At 33.1% G+C, this 25278-nt stretch overlaps 1 protein-coding gene across 1 annotated transcript; it reads right to left on the bottom strand.

The window, feature by feature from the left end:
* Positions 1-3798: 3798 nt before the first annotated feature.
* LOC105340387 (tyrosine-protein kinase Tec) lies at positions 3799-25116 on the bottom strand. Its single transcript, XM_011446411.4, has 18 exons — positions 24977-25116; positions 22386-22622; positions 16161-16259; positions 15527-15626; positions 13890-14018; positions 12921-13057; positions 12597-12661; positions 12397-12456; positions 11625-11756; positions 10845-10966; positions 9028-9102; positions 8700-8764; positions 8251-8354; positions 8035-8123; positions 7686-7884; positions 7231-7349; positions 6990-7150; positions 3799-6025 (listed from the first exon to the last, which is right to left on the bottom strand). Exons 2-18 carry the CDS (start codon positions 22518-22520, stop codon positions 5936-5938), a joined length of 1881 nt encoding a protein of 626 aa, XP_011444713.3. The 5' UTR covers positions 22521-22622; positions 24977-25116; the 3' UTR covers positions 3799-5935.
* Between the last annotated feature and the right edge of the window lie 162 nt (positions 25117-25278).

Below are 25278 nucleotides of genomic sequence, written 5' to 3'. Positions count from 1 at the left end.
CATTAAGTCAAAAAGAGGCGAAACCAAGAAACTGATGCTCGTAAAAAAGGTTACAAAGCCTGCTGAACTTTTCCAATATATGATTAAGCTTCTCGAATTCCAATGCATAATATGGGGGCTCAATGGCAAGTCCAACAATTGAGAAATTTGGTTCAGAATTTACCTCAAAATCACTGCGTTACAATTCACGACTTTTCCGAAAGTTATCGTTGTAGTGAAAGGAACGAAATACAATCAAATTATTTTCAAAAAACGGAAGTCTCCATTCATGTAACCATGCTTCACAGGCATGCTATCCTTGAATTAGACGGTTTGGAAAGTACTACGGAAAAACCAGAAAAAGGGCCCACAAGATGCAGCGGGAGGATTTTTAATAAATCAGGCTGATCTTGCCGTCATTAGGGGTACCTGCATCATACAAGATGCGAAAGGCCTCTATTTTTTTGCAAAAGAAAAACTTGAAACTCCCAAGGACTCTACAAATGTTCGACGAAGGATTTTTGAATATGTAGAAGAAATTCCTAGAGAAAAGGCAAGGTTATATAAACCTTTGACGGGAATCAGATCTGTTCATCAGCTCGTGTCAGTTATTTCTGGTGAAAACTACATTCGTCCCCTATCTTGTTACAATTGTGAAGATTGCATTGAGGGCAATTCTGAGCAATGCGATCTCAGTAACAGTTAAGGCAATGCAACACTGATTTATTTCACAAAAGAAGGCTCTATGGTGTTCCGATGGGGCCACTTCGACCTTCGCACTTTCGCCTTTAGGTCGAGGTACGAGAGTGCGAAGTTGCGACGGCGAAAGTGCGAGAGTGCGACGGCGAAGGAGCGAAAGTGCGAAGATGCGACGGCGAAGCGCGAAGTTGCGACGGCGAGAGTGCGAAGTTGCGACGGCGAAGAAGCGATACTAATATCGCACTCTCGCCTTCGCAACTTCGCATTCTCGCCTTCGCATCTTCGCACTTTCGCCTTCGCCTTTTTATAATTATGGAGCTCTCTATCGTTTAAAGACAATTTTAGCTGTATAAAAGGACATCTGAGGCAGACGATGGACTTTTTAGAATTTATTTCCAACAGCCTGCGCAGATCCATAACTTTTTCTAGGGAGTGGGGTGGATAAATAATTATATTTGTCGGGGGTGGGGGAGGGTTCCGAGACATATTTTGGAGATTTTATTATATATAATTAATAATATTAAATTTTCCGGGGGGATGAGATCCGGACCTTCTCTCTCCCTTAACTGCATGTATTGAATTTTCGGGGGGGGGGGACCCCCTCTCCACCTCTAGATCCATACACCAGCAAGGAGTGTCGCATAATGAAATTAGAATGTTACTGTGTTTGATCTACGGTAAACAGACAGCTGGTAAGTGACAGGAGTCTGGAAGTGCATATGTATACATTATGGCGGACCTTACATTTTATATGGAGTATATAACGATTAGGCATAGCCAGCACTGGTAAACATAAATGTCACATATACACATTAAAATATTTATAAACATCCATAGTAAGCACAATGGCTTAGCGCATGCGTACCAATGATATCATGGATTAATCGGAAAACCTTTGCGAGTACGGTGCCTGCATCAAATTCTATGTAAAAGACCGAGACTTTCTGAATGCTATCAAAAAAGGCGAAGGCGAAAGTGCGAAGGCGAGAGTGCGAAGTTGCGAAGGCGAGGGAGCGATAGTAGTATCGCTCCTTCGCCTTCGCACCTTCGCGCTTTCGCCTTCGCATCTTCGCGCTTCGCCGTCGCATCTTCGCACTTTCGCTCCTTCGCCGTCGCACTCTCGCACTTTCGCCTTCGCAACTTCGCACTCTCGCATCTTCGACCTAAAGGCGAAAGTGCGAAGGTCGAAGTGGCCCCATCGGAACACCATAAGGCTCGGATAATACACAGACCCAGAGAACGAAACATCGGAATCACAAATAGTATCAAATTTAATTACAAAAGACTGTATATTTGCGGTACTTTGTGACGATAATGTAAATGATTATTATGTAATGAAAGCAAGTTCAAAATCAGTTGTTCTACAAAAAGATGACATGGACAGGTGGGAGGCTGCTTACAGAAGAGGTACACAAGTTATCCGAGGCCATTACTTCGAAAAATCTCCTGAAACGCCTTTGAAATACAAATTAATTAAACGCAAACCGGCGATTGCACCTTCCCAATCAGTTTTGTATATCATTTGTGAATCGGGTGATATTCTTGACAATGACATATTACAAATTTCAGAGGAAGTTCATTTAACAATATTCCAAGCTGTGAGTGAATCACATGCTTTTGAACATTGATATCACTGAACTGAACTAAAATTGAAACATTTTAACGTTGTGAACTTTAGAATTGGTTGTGCATATTAAAAAGATATTTTGAAATTGCAGTTTTGAAATACAAAATCTCTTACACGTAGAAAAAAATTAATATAAAGTTCTTATTTTTTAATTTTTCGTATGCTGTGCTTAATAAAATGTATCATTAGGTTATGCGTGAAAATGACGTTTTTGACGTTACCGAAATTAACACCAACACCGTGCGCGACGTCAGTACATATTTATTGTCTTTGCTTAGAGAGGCTGTAGCTTAATAACACTTAAAACTTTCTTTATTCATTTACATATATCTTTATTCATACATGAATATAAAAAAAATCTTTAAAGTTTGTTATCGTATTTTTTCCCTAGTAATTAAAAAATACTAGTCATTACAAAATTGTTGACTGAACCTAAATTTTCCGCAAATAAAATTGTTGATAAAAAAAAAATTATTTGATAATATGACCAAACAGATTTAAGAAGGCCCTGTTCCTTTGTTTTCCGTTAAATATGGAAACTTGGATACATATAAAATATATTTCTTCCAACTAAATAGAAAAGAGAAACAATCGGCATGTACCTGTACATCACTCGCAGCAGGGTGTTGAACGACGACCCAAAGCATTCCTGCATGAATAACAACTTCCATATATACACGATAGTATACAGTTGAGCCACTTGACAAAGCTGAGAAGTTGTTGAAATTAGCAAGTATTCATACGTGTCAAACAGTGGTTTTATTGTTTTAGAATGCAATATGTTATCATCATTAACAGTGGCGAGTCAAGGTAATATTGCTCTAGCATATGAAGCAGTCCATTTCCAGTGGATTTTGTGCGCAAACTTAAAATCGTATTTAAAAAATTTCTACAGTGATTTTTTGATTGCATTTTCTGTGTGTGTTTGTCACTAACCATTCTGTTTCAAAATGTGAAATTTCCAGTATATTATTTGTATTCTAAAGTGGCACAATCGGTTGAACCATTACCATTCTAAGTAGTATTCCGCTTTAAACCCAAATTTGGACATTCAAATGTTCTTCAAGCATTAAAAAAACCCAGTTCAGCATTATAAATAGAAAATTACTAAATTTAAAAGTTTGCAGCTCAAATCTTAACAATGCCCATCTACTGACTTGTTTTAAAATAATACATTCTTTGCCTCCTAGAAGCTTAATTTTAATGGGAATTTTAGACCCTCCTACAAAAAAAAATTATTTTTTATAGACAATTTGGCGGAAATTATAAAATGAAGGCACGGATCTAGCATTTGCGTGATTTATTTTTTTCCAATTGATATTTGTACATCCTTCCTTTGATAAATAGGTTAATTAACAAAAAGAGAGCTCAAAAATGGTTGATTTATCAAAGTGGACCAATATCCTAATACTGGTTCATTTCTTAGAATTCTAATCTTGGCTTCCAGTCAATGAATTTTATATGGAAGTTTATTAGGGCTAGAAATACTAGTAAACAACTTCAATGAAATTTTATATTATTTTGCATCATAAAGTAATACATAAATTAACAATGTTACTATAACAGTTCAAGAAAGAATGTTGGTATTGCAAGTAGTTATCAGCATACACGTATATATGATATACTCAACAGGTGATGTAACGTGAAACTTCTCTAACTAAAATCACAGCATTAAATCAAATCTGGCAATCTACACAAATACTGCATGTACATATGAAACATGAAATGAATAATCTACCTGGCATTACACTTGCATATCTTTTGTGCATTATTAATCGATAAACATTTATGTATAATTAAACTGATTTAATTCAACTGATTCAATTTAGATGAAGAAGATGGGGGAATAAGATGGCGCAAATGCCCATTGGTTTAATCGTAAAACACAACTTGTAAAGTTTTTTTTCCCACCAAAATTTATCTTTTAATAATATAATACAATTTTGCAAAAGCACAATTTCTTACTAAAGTCGGTTTATTTCAAATGACACAAAGAAAATAAGAAAATATTTGATGCAAGTTTTGATGGTATGAAGCCTCAACCCAAAATGCCTAGCTCTTAAGAGATATCAAAGGTTTGATGCTCCAACCACCGAGCCGTTTCAGTATCTACAAAATGCCTTATGTAAATGCTATACGTGACTTTGCATACGAATTTATGGATTGGTATTATTTTCCTAAAATATCAATTTTTGGGATACAAAATGTTATTTCTAATGTATATTGATCATCATTCAAAGTTTTTGTTTGAAAATGATTCGACTTCTATTTGACCTTAATTATACTAAGACAAAAAATATATTTAACAGATCCACTCTATAAAAAAATGGCATTGAAGGTCTAAAAAAAATGATACTAGTTGAAGATTTTGGTACAGATACAGCAGTTAAAACCAATATATTCCAAGTATTGAACCTATTTAAGGGTTATTTTTTGTAAAAGAATTATCAGATTTGTCGATATTTTTCAGTATCTTATCCATCCTGATACATGTATAGGCATTTTATATGCCTTATTCCCCCATCATCATTACAATGTTTCGGGAAAAAAATCTCTTCAGTCAAAAAAAAAAAAATAATGAAAATATTCATACATAGAAATATGAAGATTAAAAACATGTCCATATCATAAAGAATTGATAGAAAAAGTAAAACTCAGTGTATATTTATACATCATGATTAACTGACCATAGCTTTTTGTTCTTCGAAGTTCTTAACTGAGATTTGTTCATGTACATTTACATTAAACTTTTCATGAAAATGTTACTTCACAGTTATGAAGAAAAGTAATAGTAAATTTATATAAAGTAAAATTTTTGCGATTAAGAAGGTGGCAGAAGAAGTGAGGCACTCAAGCCCTTCTTCATTGCTAAAATTTTACTTTATATGAACTATAAAGTATACAGATTTAAAAGAAAGACACCCCCTCTAATTCACAAATGAAGTACATGAAAGTATTTGGTATGATGATGTGTTATATGATGATTGATACCCAATTAAAACTTAGCAGACAATTAATAATCTACTTGCAAAAAAAAGCATATAAAAAAGATCATAATTTTCACATAATAAATTTTAAATACATGTATATGATTTGAATATGCAGAAGTTCAATCTGACTTCAGAATGGCAATCAATATCAAAAAATATAGTCAATATTACAACAAGTACAAGTTAAAAAAACAAATATGGAAGAACAATGTCATGTTAACAGTTGTACTGTGGGGAAGCACTGTTTACAAGTATCAAAATTCTTTTTTTTTTTCTTTTATAAAACTTGATTGTTACACAAAATAACAAACTTGTGTAGATAAAAATGTAAAAAAAAAAATTGCTTAGTATAGCTTTTGCAAACTTTTGTTATACAGATTGCATAACAGAAATGCAAATATGTGCATAAACAATTATTTTGCAGTGAATAAACTCGTTTCCACACAAGCTTTTCAGAGAGTACCGGTAGCATAAAACTTTTTGGTAGGATTGTCATGGAAACCAATAACATGCTAAAGAGTTGAAATTATCCATTAAAAGAATTATTAGAGAAAACCTCTATAAATACTGGTTTATTGTAGAATAAAGCTAGGTTCACGTGCAATTCAACAATGCCAAATCTGTTGAGATCACAAACCAATTATGTACTAATATATGGATAGTTCCCTTGTTCAAGTAATCCACTTAAAAGCTGTAATAAGTCACTAAATGATGGTCTCTTGTCTGCTTCCTGTGAGAGAAAAAAACAACATGCGATTACTTTATATTGTACATAAGGAGTAGTGCTTCTTAATTGAATTATTTTCATCAGAATGTACTCTAAGTTGTGTAGGAAGTACAAACATGCCTTTTCACACAGGCCTATTACCCCATAAAATCAATTACTGTGATTCTACCTTAGTGAACGAACAATAATACAAAAACCACATACATGTTTTTTACAATTTTTTTTGGGGGTTGGGGGGGGGGGGGGGGGTGGTGGTGGTGGCATGGTTTTTGCATACTTAATGATGATATTGCATGGATTTCCAAGTTCAAATAGAACCCCATATGCATTCGACAAAATACATGAGCGATATATTTATTTCAACAAGTGAATTTCAGCACATAATACCAGTACATGTAATAATTAATAATAATAATAACTATAGGGAAAATTGCTCGAGTCAAAATAAAATTAAACTAGTATTTTGCAACTATAGTTTCTGACAATAATTTAGCTACCAGACTAGTAAAATATTCACTTTAAGTCCCAAAGGCAAGGTTATCATTTTACTTACAGGGTAGCTAAGCATATGCTGCTCTATAAATAAAGTTTAACTTTACGAATCAGCGTTTTGATAGAACAAACTTATCCAACCGAGCTGTATCAAGGGAGACAATCATCATCACCATCTTCAGAAAGCTGGCTGAAGTCTTCACCTCAATGAGAGGTGCAAAATTTTGGTGAACTCAAACAAATACATTTGGTTGCAAATTCACCTGGAAGGTCATGTGCAGGTGAACTTAAATGTTTTTATGATTTCTAGAATTTTTATATCAGGCAACTAGTGAGCTAGGAATTTTTCAATCATGCAGATAAAGGTACAACATACCTGGAATGATATAACCAGTAATATTAATACTGGCTAAATAATACATTGTAATTATACATTTTGCCAAATGACACAACTACAAAAGAATTAAATACATACATGTTGCCAGCATTGAAGCATGACTTTGTAAATTTTCTCCGGACAAGAAGCTGGCTTTTCTAATCGTTGTCTAGAATGGCATACGTAATCTACCACCTCCACATTCTTCATTTTATCATATGGCATAATTCCACCAGTAAATATTTCCCACATCAAAACACCTGAAATACATTTATAAAGGATCAGTTTACAAACTGTTAAAAAAATCCACATATACTTGCAGCATTGAAAACCTTCCTACCATATGCCCATACATCCGATTTGCTACTAAAGCGAGTGTAGCTTAGAACCTCAGGGGGTGCCCATTTGACAGGAAATTTGGTCCCTGTTGAACTGGTGTATTCATCATCTATCACATACCTGTAAGTACAATGTAGTAAAGCAAATGATATATGTAAATAGTGATAATCCATTAAATGCAAAAAACTTGCTCTCTATCAATCTAGGCCTCTATAAACTGCACCATTCTTTAGTTTCTTCTAGGTTTAATTCAAACATAACAAGAGCACTGCTAAGTAAAGCACCCCCTTGTGGCAGGAAATAGTAGCATCTCCATGGAAAATAAACTTCGTATTGTCCTCATAGCCAGTATATAAATGTATAAGATACTGAAGAACAAATGCAACTACTTAAGCATGTACTCCACTTAATTACACTTGTAAATTACTTTAAATACATAATATACAAATGATATACCTTGCCAGTCCAAAGTCTGCCACTTTGACTACTGTGCTCTGTCCCACCAGGCAGTTCCTGGCAGCCAGGTCACGGTGTATGAATTTCCTCTTTTCTAGATAAGCCATTCCATTGCAAACTTGTGAACACATGTCCAGTAAAGTTGCAGTCTTAACCAACAAGCGAGCTTTATGTCTCCGTAAGTATGAAAGCAATGAGCCTAAAAAAACAAAACAAGAGGTTGGATTCACAATTTGTAAGAAATAAACTAAAAATGAACATATTTCCTTTCCTTTTATAGAAAATATTTGATTTCAGATGAATATCTAAACATAAAATCAAAGGAATACTTTTAAAAAAATTTTTTTACCATATTGCATAAGTTCTGTAACAATGATAAGTGGTTTCTTCTTTGTTACAATGCCATAAAGCTGGACTAAATTCTGGTGATTTAATTGTCTAAAAATGGATAAATGAAAATGTATCATATGTACAAAATAAGACTCAATCTTCCCCAAAAGTCAGCTAGGGGGAGTATAACTGAGAAAAACACTATTAAATCATTCAAAACTTGAAATGTCCTTACGTCATGGTTTTAGCCTCCTCAATAAAACCCTCATCTGACATGGCTGTTTCTTTCATCATCTTTACAGCTACACGTTTGCCACGCCATTTACCTTCGTGAACAGTCTGTAACACAAACAGCATGTATTTATAAAGCACTTGGGATGAGGCTAATGACAAAGGGAAGTAACTAATTATTATATTACATGTACAAGCATTTGGAAATATTTATCAAATGAAAATTATTAAATCAAAATCTTTCCAAATGTTATTAATTGAATTACAAATCACATTTAAAAACCCAATTTATCGACCTAAAGCTAAACTTTTACGGTAACAGGCCAACCACAATTCAGAAGTCAAAACATCCTTTCTTTTAACATGCTAAATTTCAGATGGATTTTTGGGTTAGACTTTGTGCAAAACCGTCACTACACCGTAAATCTTGTCCACAATGCTAAACATACTTACTCCAAAGCAACCAGCCCCAAGCTGGTCTCCAATAGAAATCTCTGATGGGTCAATCTCAAATTTACCTGTAACATGACATTTATGAAATTATTCTCACCAAATTTCATAAAAAAGAAATTGGGACCGAGTCTCTCCTAGCTTATGTTAAAATCTAAGCACAAGATTCTACTTTCCAATTGGTATTTTACAGAAGGTTAATTTTTTTTCTTAAAGATTTAATATCAATGAATAAATAAATTTTAGCTTAAAAGTACGTGGATTGTAAAAATCATCATCATTTATCAAAGTGCATTTACAGACATCTTCCAGACAAACAAACAGTACTTACTAGAACTAAAGCCTGCAGTGGCAGGAGCTGCTGTGCCACTTCTTGTGGGCGGAGATTTTAAGCGGGTAGCAAGCCCTGTCAATCAAAATATCAAATATAATAGCATTATTTACTGCTCTAAAAGTATCTTAAAATCTCCTGTGATAAGCAAACACTACTTACTGGTGCCATGATTATCCCATTTTGGTTTTGGTTTCAATCATCACAAAATTAACTAATACTTCTATATTTGCTTGATGGGAATTAAAATTCTGTTCATTTCTAAATACATGTACAGTAAAACTTGGTTATAGGAATGTCCTAGGGACCAATGAATTTACTTTGTTATATCCATTATTAGTTATATCAGTATTACGAATTCGTAATAATATCTTTAGCAAATTCACTAAATACATGTTTTTTCACCAGACTACAATTTTTGCTAATTGAGGCTTAGAAGGAAAATACATTTTTTTGATACCTTTTATAATCGGATTGTAAATTGAAGAATTTATGTGAAAATAAATTCATTCAAACTATTAGGTTGAATTGTAGTGCAAACTTTTTAAACCATACAGAAATTCGTTATAAAATTTAAGTGTTAATTAAATTTTGTCATTACTAACCGCTACAGGACTCAAAATTAGTTTGCTATATCTGTAAATCCGAATTTGTTATAACCTTAAAATTTTGCAAAGGTTTGTTAACATTATTACCGTGGACTCAAAAACTTTCGCTATATCCAAAATTTCACTATATCCGTGTTCGTACTATTCGAGTTTTATTGTTAGAAGTATATTTCCAATACGGTTTTCTGTAAAATCATTTCAAACACTGTAGGCAATTTTTTACTATTACTAATCTGTTAATTAGAGGATTTTGAGAGGCTTCAATATTCAAATATCCCAGCTATTTAGGAATTAAAATCCTCATTCTCATTAGAAATGTGTTCTTAATCTGTTTCTTAATCTAATATTTTTTTTTTTTTTTACATATGACATTGCAATAATATCTACCCTAATTCAGAAATTTTCAGTACCTGGTAATTATGAGTATTTTGCAGCATACCATATTTAAATGCAATGGATGGAGATAAAATGCCAGTTGAAATTAATTAAGGAACTTATATAACATAGTAGTGCATGATTTTTAAAATGGACACATTTGGTGACAAAATATGTTAAACGATGTTTAAATAGTACACACTGTCAAGTGGATAAATATACTAAAAGTAAAAGGGAAGAAATTAAGGATGATGACAGATCAGAACCATGGACTTCCCTCTCTAAATGCGTTTCTCAAACTAAAGCTCTAAGACAGAGACTTGGTTTACATGGTTACAACATTCAATGAGCCAGCCATTAAGGAAATACACACAGGGACGTAATTCACAAGTGGGTTCAAATTTATCCAAAGTATGTCTATTGGTAATTTGCACTTTGAAAGGTGGTGACATGGTTGTTATGTAATGTGCATAATTTTTTTTTTAAATTGCATTCGAACATGAGATGGAGTTGGTACATGTACATGATCAAATCTACAATAAGGGTCAATCTTATTTGACATTGAGTTTGTACAATATCATATCCCAATATTAATGTAAACTTCATTCAAAATTTGGTTGAAGTGTTATAGTCTTTCAAGAGAAGATGAAAACATAATGCTGCATGTGATGACTGCAAAAGAAACTGGACAAATTTTGATCATAAAAAGCTTTAATTGACTTAGATTACATGTACCTTAGTTAAAAGAATAAATGTGTGTACATTTTTTAAGTAAAACATGTCACTTACAGCCATTACATGTAGATAGTTGAAGACTTTATGATGGTAACTTACCCGCAGAATTGTGTTTATGATAATGCACAAGCTCAGATATTGAAGGAAATGCGTATTTTTCTGCTATGTAGTAGTATCCTTGGTCATTCTTCTTTATATGATAATGACGAACTTGTCCATCACTGAAACAGTTAATTCAGATGCATGTAGGAAGGAATTTTCAAGTCACAGGGACTGTGACTCGACTGGATCACTACAAATTTACTATCTTACAAATTGCAAAATTGATAAAATCCACATTTTCCTACAATCATTTTAGGAACAGAGAGTGCCTAACATAAATACACCCATACAAGAATTAAAGAATAATATTTACATTTTCAACTGTCTTTGTCTGTGATAACATTATGAATCAATTTTGAACCCCAAACCCAATAACTTCATAAAACATGAGTGACACAAAATGGGCGTGCCTTATAGCATAACCGAAAAACGGTAATGGCTGCGCCGCGTAGTAATACATACATGTAGCATGTGCTACATAAAAAAATAGTGGTTTTAAAATAATGTTGCTTTAAAGTGTACAAATTGGAAATAATATAAATATAAGTAATAAGGAATCATTCTTTGAATATTAAGAGGTGATAATTTTGGTCGGAGCATGGTTAAATCTATCATAAAGCCGTTTGGGCTTTATTGGATTTGACCACGCCCCAACCGAAATTATCACCTCATAATACTCAAAGAATGATTCCTTATTCCTTAATTAAATAGGCAGAGTTACAAATGCAATAAAAGTTATAATACCTTTGCATATGTATCATTGAAATTGGTACTCACTTTTCTGTTGTAAGTAGGGATAATGTAAACATGCCAGGTGCACTTGATTCACGCACCAGAAAACAACCTTCCCTCTGTTCCTCTCTAAGTATGGCTTCACTTCTTTCACGTGTACAATTCTTATAATACCAACTAACAAATAAAAAAAAACCCAGAATTACATGTAGATCACACACCACCATAACCATTCAATGAATGCTACAGAAGATTCAATATTAATAATAGGTTTTTTTTCTTTGACTTGAAAGAGAAGAGGGGATAGAGGTACTGTAAATTCCTAATTAAACGCGAGGAATTAATATCCGCGTAAAATCGCGAGAAGTCCGTCTCGCGAATTTTAAAATCTCGCTTTTAATTTTGGGACACATGTAAACAACATGAAAGTAAGATAAAATTTCGGCACTCGCGATTTTATGTTCTCGCGATTTGATGGTAAATGGTTGAATCGCGGAATTAAGTACTAGCGTAAAATAAGGAATCTACAGTATTAATAATTGATTGTTGATTTATCTTCATAAGATTGTATTTTCTTTCTACTTAATTTGTCAGTTCATATATTTTTGATGATCAAATGTTACTCAATATGTTGAATCTTAAAACTGATAACAGAAAATATCAGTCGAAAGTACTTTCAGTGACTTTCAAATTTTCCTTCAGAAGAAGTAAATTGCAAGAAGGTTTTAGAACATACATGTACCCAGAATAATTTTAGTAGCAGATACAGAAAGGCTTCCATTTGAAATAAAATAGAATTTGATATGAAAATACTTACTCGAACATTTCTAGATCAAATTTCTTTTTGACGTAGTTTGATGGTATATAACCAGATCTCCTACAATGGCAAACAATGGTATTCAGTTTTCTACATGTATGTATTTGTTTCTGTTGTTTTTAATTTATAAAGCACAGTCTCTTAAATGTGGGTTCATGAAAACCACAATCAGCCTTCAAATTCATCATCCATACACATACCCATCCTTGTCTTTGGCTCGCCACCAGTGTTCTCGAGAGTCATCCAAAATCTCATATTCTTCACCCTGCATGATAAACGTATAACTATAATGATATCGATTGAAATGAGCTGAATGTTCAAAATGAATTAACGTTTTCACCAGAATTCATTCAATTTAAATATTATCAGTTCATTTGAAAATGGTCTTATGAACAGCAGCCTTAAAGTTTTGAAGTCCTATTTCTCACTGTATAAAGATGGAGATTCAAAGATGCATTCATTTGATATGGTTTCTGTAAGTCCTGTATTAATCAGGCTTGTCAGTCTTTCCAGGAATAACTTACTTGCAAGAGTGCCAAGTCCTCATCTTCTGTGGGTGAAAAGTTGTAAACTGCTACCACCACCTTCTTGGGTGTGGGCTCTGGTGATGGGAGAGGGATGGAAGGGGGTGGGGGAAGGGCTGAGGAAACACCACCAAACTCTACATAAATACAAAACAAACAATAGAAAGACCCAATTCATTATCATTGCCTTTTCATGATATGATAGGATTTGGGTTAACTCCAAGGATAATGATACATAGGCGTCGGAACCGGGGGGAGGGGGGGGGGGGCTTAGCCCCCCCACTTTTGTGAAGTTAGACCTAACCATTAGGCATATAGCAGAATAGAAGGTTCAGCCCCCCCACTTTTTTTTCCGCAGTTCCTTAATTGTTTCTTAATGTACCTTCGAAAGATTGAGAAGTTGGAGTCAAAGGCATACTAGACCCCCCCCCCCGGATTAGGATGACCAGAAAGAATTTTTATGTTGGAAGTATAGGGTTTACCTTCTTCCTCCCCCCCCCCCCCCCCCCCCCCCTCCACCACAGATTAGGATTTTCATGATTTTGGGAATTAGGATTTTTTCTCTCAATATTTTTTCTGAGGATCAGTCTAGTCCCCCCCCCCCCCCCCCCCTCCCAGTTTCAATTTGCTTCCGACGCCAGTGTGATAGTTAAACAGTGCTTTATTTTGGTTCTGACACAAAGATCAAGAAATTTATGAGAATGGGTGGGGAATCAGTTATCATGAAAAAAGAGGCCTTAAAGGTGGGTAAGAGCTGACCGCAAAACATTGTTCAAAACAAAGCGATAATCAAATTGGTCATAATTTATATAATTATAATGAATAGAGGGGTACTTGGTAAATTAATTATGAACAGTTTACTTGACAGATATGACATAAATAGGTTTGAGAAACCAGCCTGACGGTACAACATATTGCAATACATGTACATGCACTAAGTCACTCAGAAAAAAATACCATTAATTTTACCTCTCTCTGTGGAAGTTACTTCACAGCCAATGGCATTCTTTGAAATCTGGTTACAGCAAGTATAACTGCCATTAATCCATACCCCTTTGTGATACTTAGGTATAAATGTCGCCTCAGCATTTTCAGCAGCTACAAAACATTGTGCAATCATAGAATACAAATACCACATAGACCAGTGTTTAAGCAACTAAGCATATTTTTCTCTGAAAACATAGCTATCTTTTTAAGTTATAACCGCATAGTCTCAAGTAACATATTGACCATATATTATCTAAATAAATTGTACATGCTCAGCTATTTATTGATTTCTAGCAAAGGCAATGTATGACCTTTCATATCAGGTTCATGTTATAATTCTATAAGTATCAAAGTCATATACCCATTCATATGAATAGCCTTATTATTTACATCTACAGAGTATGATTCCCTCTATTTCTTACGGAAACTTAGAGTTAATTCATAGTAATACAGAAAAAGCCAGCCTGAATTGTACACACCCTATTTATTGATTGGTTGAAACATACAGCGACCCAAGAAAAACCAGGACTGCACGAAATAAACATGATAATATCAGACACAAATTCCCATAGCAGACAATATGGCTGTTTCTTTTGGCTAACGTACTGATGTAATTTAACAATAATTTGGTTAAATTTTGTTCCTTTTTGCGATCAATTAATTAATTTCATAAAGAAATATATAATGTGAAAACGATTGTCAACCTACGCTTCGCGTCGGTTGACAATGGTTTTCGAGGGGTGTCAATTTCAACTGTTATCCTCCCAAACAGGCATTATTTATTTTATTATACTGAATGTCTTAATTTAAGAGATTTTTTACTGCTTTTATAGAGAAATGACGTGAATTCTACCGCGAACCGTACGCACATAATCTATGCGCATGTAACAATTCGTTGTGTTACCCGTTGCTAAGTGTGTTGCTAACGCCAAGGGTAATAGAACTAATTATCAACTGCCTCTAAACCAATCAGATTTCAGTATTTAACATGAAAGTATAATAAATCAAATTGGTTATGTAAGGTTGAACGTTTCATTTAATCTTACAAAAATAAATATGTGTATACTCAAAACACTTGGTGACGTTTATATTTGTGCTCATGGCGCATGAATTAGTACTTTTTAAAGTGTATTCATAGTAACTTGAATGTCGCAGATTTCCAATGCAAACACAAGAGGAAATATACACTGAATGTAAATACATTAATTTTAATCCTTGCAAATTTAGTCAAGCTAAGGCAAATAATTTCCAGGAATTGACCTACTTGTTCTAAATTTAAACAAGGTCATCCAAATATACACCCATAAAGGTCATTTGCTGCAGCAATATTTGAAATCTGAATCATTTTTTTGCATATATATGATGCACCAATAATGCAAGTTTGGTCAAGAATGGCCCATAGTGACTTAGTAGTTGACCAGCCACTGTACATCTGAGAATTACGACTGGAATTGGTATTTTGCATCACAAGATACACAATACATGTATAGGCAAATTTGGAAAGAAGGGCTGTACGTTAAATATTTTAATTTCACAACTGTAGATGCATGCATTTTGATTTAGCAAATTTCATTTTACAAAGTCCACTGAAGTCCTGCAGCCAGCAATCCATTACTGACCTTTCCTGAGATGTGTGACCCAGTCTTGTCTCTGAGCATCATTTGTTGCAACAATATACAAGGTTAATATGTCACTACTCTTCAGGGAACCATGGACTACCTGAAACACATGTCAGATTATAAACAATATATGTGCAGTCCAAAAGCAAATATTGATTACATCTATCATACTTTTTTCTACCATATTTTTATGATTATCTGGGTCATACAGTCATATTCTGTATACAGGGAAATATTCGTCCCCGTTTTATTTTCGCCCCTTTCACCTTCATTGTCAGAAGGTGGATTTAAGACTGGGCGAATTCCAATGTCTCAAATCAGTTTCCTTTCAACACAACTGTGTCATAGCAAATTCAGGACAGCTAGAGTGAAAACTGTTTGCAAGTGTAGAGCGGCGAAATTTAAATGAGGTGAAAATAACCCTGTATACAGTACTCAAACTTAGTTAATCTCCTTCACTATTCAAATTTGACATTTTGGTACAATAAATTTACAAGTTATAACACAATTGACTTCAAATGTGTTATTTGAAGGAAAGCTATATTTCTATAATATTATATTATAGAACAATTTTAACAAGAGCTTGGACTTTTTGATAAAGATCGAGTTGAACAGTTGCATATATCACACATACCTGAAATACATTGGATTTCTTATCCAAAACAAAGTCATCTACAGTCTCAACTGCTTTGATTTTTCGTAACTCAACCCTGCCCTTTTCTTTATTTTGTTTCTGTAAATCATGGAAGAAATAATTATGAAACAATTAATGCTTAACATGGCAAAACATGCATGTATAAAATCAAGGGGTCTGGACAATTTTTGGTGCTTTTATTACAAGACAAGGTTGCTATAATAGAGAGGTTGAGATTTCAAACGTGTACGGGTACGTGTACGTGAACTAGGGGAATCACCTAAATTCTTCGCGTATTACGTCATCACTTTTTGTGACGACATGGTTTCTACACGTTCTCTAAACTTGTAGAGTGTCGTCTACACGTAAGTACAAACGTGTAGCTTTTTACAACAAATAAAATCTTACTGATGAGTGAATGTATTCTTGTGATACATTATATAGATTTTTAAACTTTATTTGCATGAAAATTGATAAGAAATTTACCATTTATTTGGAATTAACTAAATAAATGCATGTCACAAAACTGCATCGATTTACGTACACATTTATATCCTACAAGTTAAGAAATCTCAACTGATAAATTACATAAACGTGTACGTGTACGTGTACGTGTAGTTTTAACACACGTACGCGTACCCGTAGATGTTTAAAATCTCAACCTCTCTAATCTGCCAAGTTTGGATGATATTTATTTAATGTTTCTAGGAAATATAAAATGATTAAAACAAGATATCTGTGAGCTCACTAGTGATACCCCCACTCTGATGTGAATATGCAAAATAAGCAAAGTCAACATTTAACAGAAAGCTGGCATCCGATTGGTACAGAAATATATCCCACAATATGGCATGCCTAAACATATACAACGTTGTGTGTTAAAATTTCAAGCATCTGCGATAAATAGCTGCTGAGAAATCTTTGACAAAAATTTGTTTGAAAATTTTGGCTAAAAAATAAACAAAGTCATTATTTAACAGGAAGTTGACGTCCGATTGATACAAAAATATATCCCACAATATGGCATGCCAAAACAAATAGTATGTAAAATTTCAAGCATCTGCAATAAATAGTTGCCGAGAAATCTTTGAGGAAAATTTGTTTGAAAATTTTGGCTAAAAATAAACAAAGTACTCATTAAACAGGAAGTTGACATCCGATTGGTACAAAAATACATATCACGATATGGCATGCCTATACAAATACTGTGTAAAAATTTCAAGCATCTCGATAAACAGTTGCTGAGAATTCTTTGACAAAAATTTGTTTGAAAATTTTGGCTAAAAATAAACAAAGTCGTCATTTAACAGGAAGTTGACGTCTGATTGGTACAAAAATATATTCCACGATATGGCATGCCTTAACAAACACTGTGTAAAATTTCAAGCATCTGCGATAAATAGTTGCTGAGATAAATACGACAGAAATTTTTGTTACGGACGGACAGACAGACGGACAGACAGACAGACACACAAGGGTAAAACAGTATACCCCCTCTCCTTCGGAGCAGGGGTATAAATATGTCAATAATTAAAAAAAGGAGCTCAACAATTTTTTCATCACAGTCCCAGGTGAGCTCAATAGTAAAGAAAAAGTGAAACTATACATGTATAACTTACAGACTAAACAAACAACAGGAGAGGAAACATTTGTAGTCTCTCTCACAGAGTACAATATGTATAAGTACTAAATAAATAAACCAGCTATCATTGTGACATATGTAATTTAAGATTAAATTCATCAAAATAATGCATGAATATTCTATTTCCTGATAAAAGGCATAAATTACATGAGTAGAGGATGATGCATGCACTGATTTTAGCTGTGTATGTATAACATCATAATACACAGAAGACAGAGAGACAGCTTCCTGGGCCCTCCGCTTCCTTGTTCACTATATACAGACTTATATGTATGACCTACTTTATCACCAAATTTCATTCAGTCACATTATTAGTGACAAAATTTTAAAGGACTGAAGTTTTTCATTCTTTTAATATCGTACGTAGCATCATTTTCAGAAACCCAAAGCAATTCCATCTACATGTACTGAAACATCCCTCATAAAAAGTGGCATGTTTGGCTTATATATCACGTTAATTAAAGGGCTTCAGTTTCTCGTAGGTGGATGAAAAATTTGACAGAGTTGGCCCCTGCAGTCTGTAAAAGAATATGAATTTCTGACATTAAAGTGTTCAACACCAGTGCAAAATACCTGATTGTATTTATATATCATATGGGTCCGTTATGCTCAGATGCTCATTTCAAAAGAGTAAGTTTATTTCTTGTCCAAATTCGACCCCTAACCTCCCTGAAAAATTACACAGATCTGGACAAGAACACCCCACCCTTCAAACAGCATGTATAATATGCAAACATGAACAGCTTGAATTCTAGTCCTATTTTGTAATATTAGCTGTACAATTCTTCCTGTTGAACCTGGCACTGGATAATAATTTATTTTAGACGCCACATTTGGGCTAAGTGTGTACATGAAATAAATTTAATATATATCATCATGACTGACTTCATGGTTAAATTATAGGACAGATTTACATGTAAATGAAATGTTGAAAAATGTATCGTGTACGTACTTCAAATATAGGCATAATAGCTTTTATATATGTACACTCATCTTGATTAACTAGAAAGCACAAAGACTGGTTGTGTGATCGGACTTCGTGGCTTTACATCTCACCATGTTGGGTTTGTTGGATCAATCAATTCAAGTAACACTCCAAGATAGGATATAATTTGATGAAGATCACATTATACACAATACATGTATTACATGTTTCTCAGTTTATGTACCATCTGATTTGGTGTAGTTTTATTTATAAATTTGTATACGTTATCTCTCTGGCATATTTTTTTTTTGTACACAACTGATTTTTCAGTTATCAAAAAGGTCAAAACAATAAATCAATTTTAAGAGAGGTATTCATACAATATACACACATTATCTTTCCAAAGTTTGTACCACTGGCTTAGTGTATTTGTCTATGATGGATATGATTAGAATATGTTTACTTAACCTCTAAAATCTTCACTGAATTTCTTTGAACAGAAATACCGTCTTAATTAGTATATACATAAAAATGCAGTCAATGAATTCTCACTTTACACTGAAACAAAGTTATTTCCTTTCCCAATGCAAAATTCTTAAAATTCTTTGTAGATTGCTGAACTTAGATATATGATGAATTTGCTGATACTTTAATTGAATGCAAGAAAATTTTGTGAGTTAAGCAATATCATCATTGATGAATACACATATTTCTTATATAATTTAGTCCTTTATTGTGTCTTGCATCTGTTTATAATTTATCTACCAGGTATACATATCATTCTGATATTCTCAGCTGAAAAAATTATTTGCCAGTGGTCATTATACCAACCAGTTTGTAAATGAGAAATCACAAAATAACCATGTCATGTAAACACTAAATTTTGTTTACTGATTGATGCAGTTTTTGGTGATTTTATACCTGAAACGATTTAACATGAGACTGAAGGGCCTAGCTTGTAAGTCACCAAAATGAAATTAAATGAAAATATAGTCAAGATGTTAATAGTCAATCAATACATATGAAGAAGAGGGGGATGATAATAGTGCATGATTTGGGGTTGCTTATTTATAATGACTTACGGGACTGAGATCTGTCCAATCTGAGTTGTTTATTAATCAGTCAATAAAACTAACGAGTTTGGCTCAATTTTAATATCATGGTTAATTTGTTGGTGACCCCCCCCCCCCCCCCCCCACCACAAATCTATGAATTATGAAAACAGTCTTTAATTAATATTGATAATATCAAATCCACAAAAGCAGGTCTATACAATAAACCTTTAAATTACTGGTAATTCATGAATTAAAAAAAAGACATACAAAATAAGAATCAAATAATTGGATTAAGGCAATTGATCTGAAAACAATCTATAAGGAACATTTTTTATTTGCCCTATGTGCTTAAGACAATGCTCTTAGTTTATCTGCTAAATTACCTTATAAGGAACAGAATAGATAATTTTTGGAAAAAAATTATGCATTTTCACTCTTAGTGATTAAATGAGCCAGAGATATCCTTGCATAATTCTTATCACCATTCAGTTTCCTTGATAAATACCAAGGACTAGAATACAAGATTTTATTAAGTTTTAATGCATTTTAACTTCAACATCAATTGTGCCTAATCCAAGCATCAAATGCATGTATAAGCCTGTCTAAAGGGTAATGGATAAGTTTTGTTTGAAGTATCCTTGCTAATAATAACAATGCAATGAACATCTTTTGCCTGCCAATAGCTGGCTTGGAGTAAAAAACAAGTTAAAAAATAAATAAACGCATTTTCACTTCAATGTGAATTGAGACCCAACCTAGGTAACTCAAGAAGGCCCAGCTGACCCTGGGCAAAAAATTTCTCTATTTTGGTACATATCAATATCATATAACCTGACCAAAAATTATTACTAAATTTTTCAGTGTCTTTGCCTGCGATAACTCTGCGTATCGATTTTGTACTATACAGTCCAATAATTTCAAATGACGTATAATTGGGGCGCAGGCGGAGTTTGCCTTTATAATTCAAATATCTAATGAATTACGTATATCAATATTATGAATACATGTATTAAGGAATCCTTCTTTGAATAATTTGAGGTGATAATTTTGGTTGGGGTGTGCTCAAATCTATTTCAAAGCCCTTTGGGCTTTAATTATTTTATTTGAGCACGCTCCGACCAAAATTATCACCTCAATGACATAATTAATACTCAAAGAGTGGTTCCTTATTCCTTAATCAAATTTATATTTCTTCACTCTCTTTTGGTCTGATTTGTTGCTGGTAGGACCTCAAAGCATAAGCCTTTCAAATAAAATTCATCCCTTACTAAAGATTCAAATTTCTACATTCACTTCTCTATACTCACTTCTATATCCACTTCCAAGACTAGTTAGTTCTCTTAATGCTTTATCAATCATCTGATAGCAATTTTGGTGCTCAAGAGTTTTTGTTACATCAAGTTTTGTTGTTTCCCCATCAAATGGTGTATAATAAAGCCACACACGTCTGACCTGTCCAGACTCACAATATTTTAACCGCTGAATTGGCTGATGTTGTGACTATATATACACCAGGATGTTGTTAACATTATGTTATTAAAACAAAGGAGTATGAAGGATCTAATTTTGAAAAGACTGTTATTCAATGACCCCACAAAGAACAAACATGAAAGAAAATGATTGACATATACTGTGAAAAATTAGTCTCATTTTCTTAAAATTTAATATTGTATAGCCTAGACCATTTATAAGCCAAATCTTGTTGATGAAAAATGTACTTGCTCAAATATCAAGTCACTGCAAAATTGTAGTGGTTTGTGATTAATGTGAACTGTAATTACCAGTAAACATGCAAGTCAAACAAATAACATATTCTAGCTGCAGAATTATAACTCTCAAGAAAATCTGTCTAGTGACAAAAACTCTGTCCAAATGCCTACACTTACATAAAAGGAGGAATGTTTAATCTAATAATTTCTTCTAAATACAGTAGATAAATCCTGAAGTGCATGTATACTGACAGTACTGCTTCAGTTTTCAGCAGAATTGAATCAAATCAAAAAAAAAAAATTTTCATGTGATATAAAACTAGCAATCCCCAAGCTTCAAAATCTTTCATTGTGATTTCATTTTTGAGGATATAATCATATGATAATTGTTATCATTAATTTATAATATGTTTACAGTAAATGTGGATTTTCCAGGCATTGTTATTTGCACAACTCCATAGTAAATGCTTCATACATCAAGATAACATTTATTTTTTTTAATATTATTAATCCTGTTTCTCTGAGAAGATACCTACATGTACAGTAGGTAAATCAGTTCAGGCCATCTTTTAAAAATATTTTGTTTGGAATTGCCGCCTGGAGGTTTCCAGACCCAGGAGGGAGGGAGGGAGGGAATTTTTTTTCTGTTATATTTCAAACAGTAAGTTTATAATAAACTAATAAAAATTGCTAAAAATAGAAATCTCAATAAACAGTAGAAATTTAATGCCTATTTCTTTTCTTGTCATTTTTTCTTCAATTAAAAAAAGTTCTTAAATTTTTGCTTATGAAATTTTATCAGCAGGGGGTACGTATTTCAATGATGCATGATGATAATTTATTTTAGCCTTGCAGGTAAAATTTTACATGAATCTGACAAGATAATGCACTTACATCTAAAGTTCCGTCGAAGTATCTGAGGAATTGGTCATCTAGGATAAACCAGCGATTCTTGTAGTTTGAAGCACTGATGAAGGTGCCCTTATTCATGGCCCTTTTCATCATAAAGTCCTTCTTTGACTCCCCCATTGCTATATAATAATTCCTTTATTACTAGTCACAAAACACTTTCTCTACTACTGGGATGTGGTTATTTTATGCTTTCTTGTAAAGATGACTACATTTTCATGACTGAAATATAAAAAAATGAAAATATTTCTGAAAAAGAAATTCAAAATGTTATATAATTTTTAGTGAAAATGTACACCTATGGATTCAGGGTCAACGATTAAAATGTCAAATAAGTCTTAGAACTCTTAATCTTTTAGAAATAATCTATTTACAGTGTCTTTGTAAGTTAATTAAGTATATATTATCAATAAAAGACAAGACCTGTCTAATATTACAAATAGGCGTCAATAAAAAATACAAAAAAAAACATGCGACAGAAATCAAAAATAGTCTCTAATTAAGTGTTTATCTAGCTGCAGAACTGAAGCTCCATAAAAAATTCGGGTTGATGGACCATGGAGCTAGTTCCATCCATACAAAAACTGTATATTCAGTGCACACAAGCTTTTGGACTTATGAAACTAATTTAGGAATATACAAGTAATCTGTAAATATTTTCATGCCAAAAAATTCCTGAAAATTTTTACTACTGATTCACCACTTTATTTAATTGCCCCAAATTTTTTCCAAAACACCCTTATTTAACCAACCTAGGATAGTGAATTATGTTGCTTTAACTTTAAGATCAATATCATCATTTTTGACCTGTAAAGTGTAAACAATCCACATTGTTTCACTTTACGGGGCTATATATTGAGGGTGTTTAAAAAATATTCAGAGGCAAGTAAAGTAATGACAACTATATAGTAAAATGTCTCAGGAATCTTTTAATGTTGAAAATTTCACAGAATATCTGCCTAAATTAGTTTAAACTTAGTCCAAAGCTATGCACAACTTTTCTGCGCAGTAAATATACAGGTTTTTTTTTCTATGGATGGAACTGTAGATCCACGGCCTGTCAACCCAAATTTCCTTATTGAGCTTCAGTTCGACAGCTACTGTTTATCAGAAAATCTGAAAAATATCGCAGTAACATATAATCTATCTTCAAAATGAATATGAATAATCAAGTCAAACAATACATAGCAGTCTGGGCGGACTCCGAAAACGGAGTAAACGGAAGTGATTTCTCAAAAGAAAAAATACTCCGAAAAAGGAGTTCGGCGCATGCCCAGTTAATCAAAATATCCCATTTTTACGTGAAAACAGGGCACTCAGGAAAATTGATTGTGCAAAGTGGATTATTCATATGCAGGTCTGAAAATACGTTTAAATGCTTTATAAGACATGTTTCAACAGAATGTATTTGGCAAAAATATACGTTCGTTGGGCAAATCAAATTTTATTTGCTGTCAAAGTTTGTCAATTCTGTTTCCGATGACGAAGCCAATAAAGTGAATAAATTAATGTTTTTTTCCATGATTTCACTATTATTAAAGATAATTTATGTGCTATGGTGTGAAATACACTATTACTGTTAGTTTTTTTTATCCCGTTTGTAGTCATTACACCGTTCTTTTGATCACGCGCTGACTCGCCAAGTCGGCACTTCTTAAAACCTTGTATACATCGTAATTTTGTCGTATTTAAAAAAAAATCATTTATATTAAAGGCTTGAATACTTACATTAGTGCAACAATTAATTTTCAATTTCCATACTTCCAAGTCTTAATTTGAAGTCCGATTTTCTTATCTTATAAGTCCTGGTCGACCACGTATGAGTTTTAATATTTGTATGTATTTTTCCTGTTGTTTACCGAAACATTTCCACTTTTTTAAAAGTATTTTCTTAAGATTAATCATTTCTGAGTCGTTTCCATATTTTTTTCACGCTTCTGAAGGATTTCAATCTATTTTTCAATCACGTTTTTACGGGAAAGGGAGGCAACTCTCCATTATTTACATTAGCTACAAAACAGAAGTTGAGAAAATCGCAATGCATGACGGTGCCAAATACTCCGTTTTCGGAGTTTACTCCTTTTTCGGAGTCCGCCCAGACTGCATAGGGGACTTTATTGTTCTGAAATTTTGTAAATATTTAACTTCAAATATTAAACTTCAAATCAATAACAAGGAATCAGATATCAATTGGCGTATCATTATCATGTATTACTTAAGGATGTATATCAATAAATGCTCTACAGCAAAATTCTTTTAAAAGAAGATTTAGTTTTCAATAAAATGCAGCACCAAATATTAACAGTTTGATATACTTAACCCCCAATAAGCCATGTCAAACAAATCATAACGCAAATTTTTTCGCCCAACAAATATATATTATCCGTATAATAAACGAGAACATGTTTTTATTATCACACTTAATCTCACTACCCTACAGAGATTAAACAACCAGGATGACGTTTATTGGCAACTTGTACTTATCCAGGAAGTGAATATTGTGTATAGTCAATATTTGGTGTTATAACAAGTGCATCTATAAATTAAAAAATATCTTAGAAAATATTAGTACTTACTGTTCTGCTTGTATATATTCAATCCCATCCAATAAACATGAGGAAACTGAGTGCTGAGACCATTTCCTTAAGGATGTACGGCTTCTTATCTGAAAGAGTGTTGTTTTAGCGTGAGAGTAACATCCCTTGAAATCAGAAATAGAGGAGAAAACGAAAAATAATAACTATTGATCCCGACTAAAATATAAATGTTAAATGTCAATAAATGGGTTGCATTATTTGTTTCAGGCTTTTAGTTGTTGCTTTTCTGCATCATATTAATACAAATACACACCATAAAAACCTAATAAGATTGGATATAA

This window comes from Magallana gigas, chromosome 2, assembly GCF_963853765.1.
Source record: "Magallana gigas chromosome 2, xbMagGiga1.1, whole genome shotgun sequence".
Classification (NCBI taxonomy): domain Eukaryota; kingdom Metazoa; phylum Mollusca; class Bivalvia; order Ostreida; family Ostreidae; genus Magallana; species Magallana gigas.
This window is presented reverse-complemented; position numbering and strand designations above follow the sequence as displayed.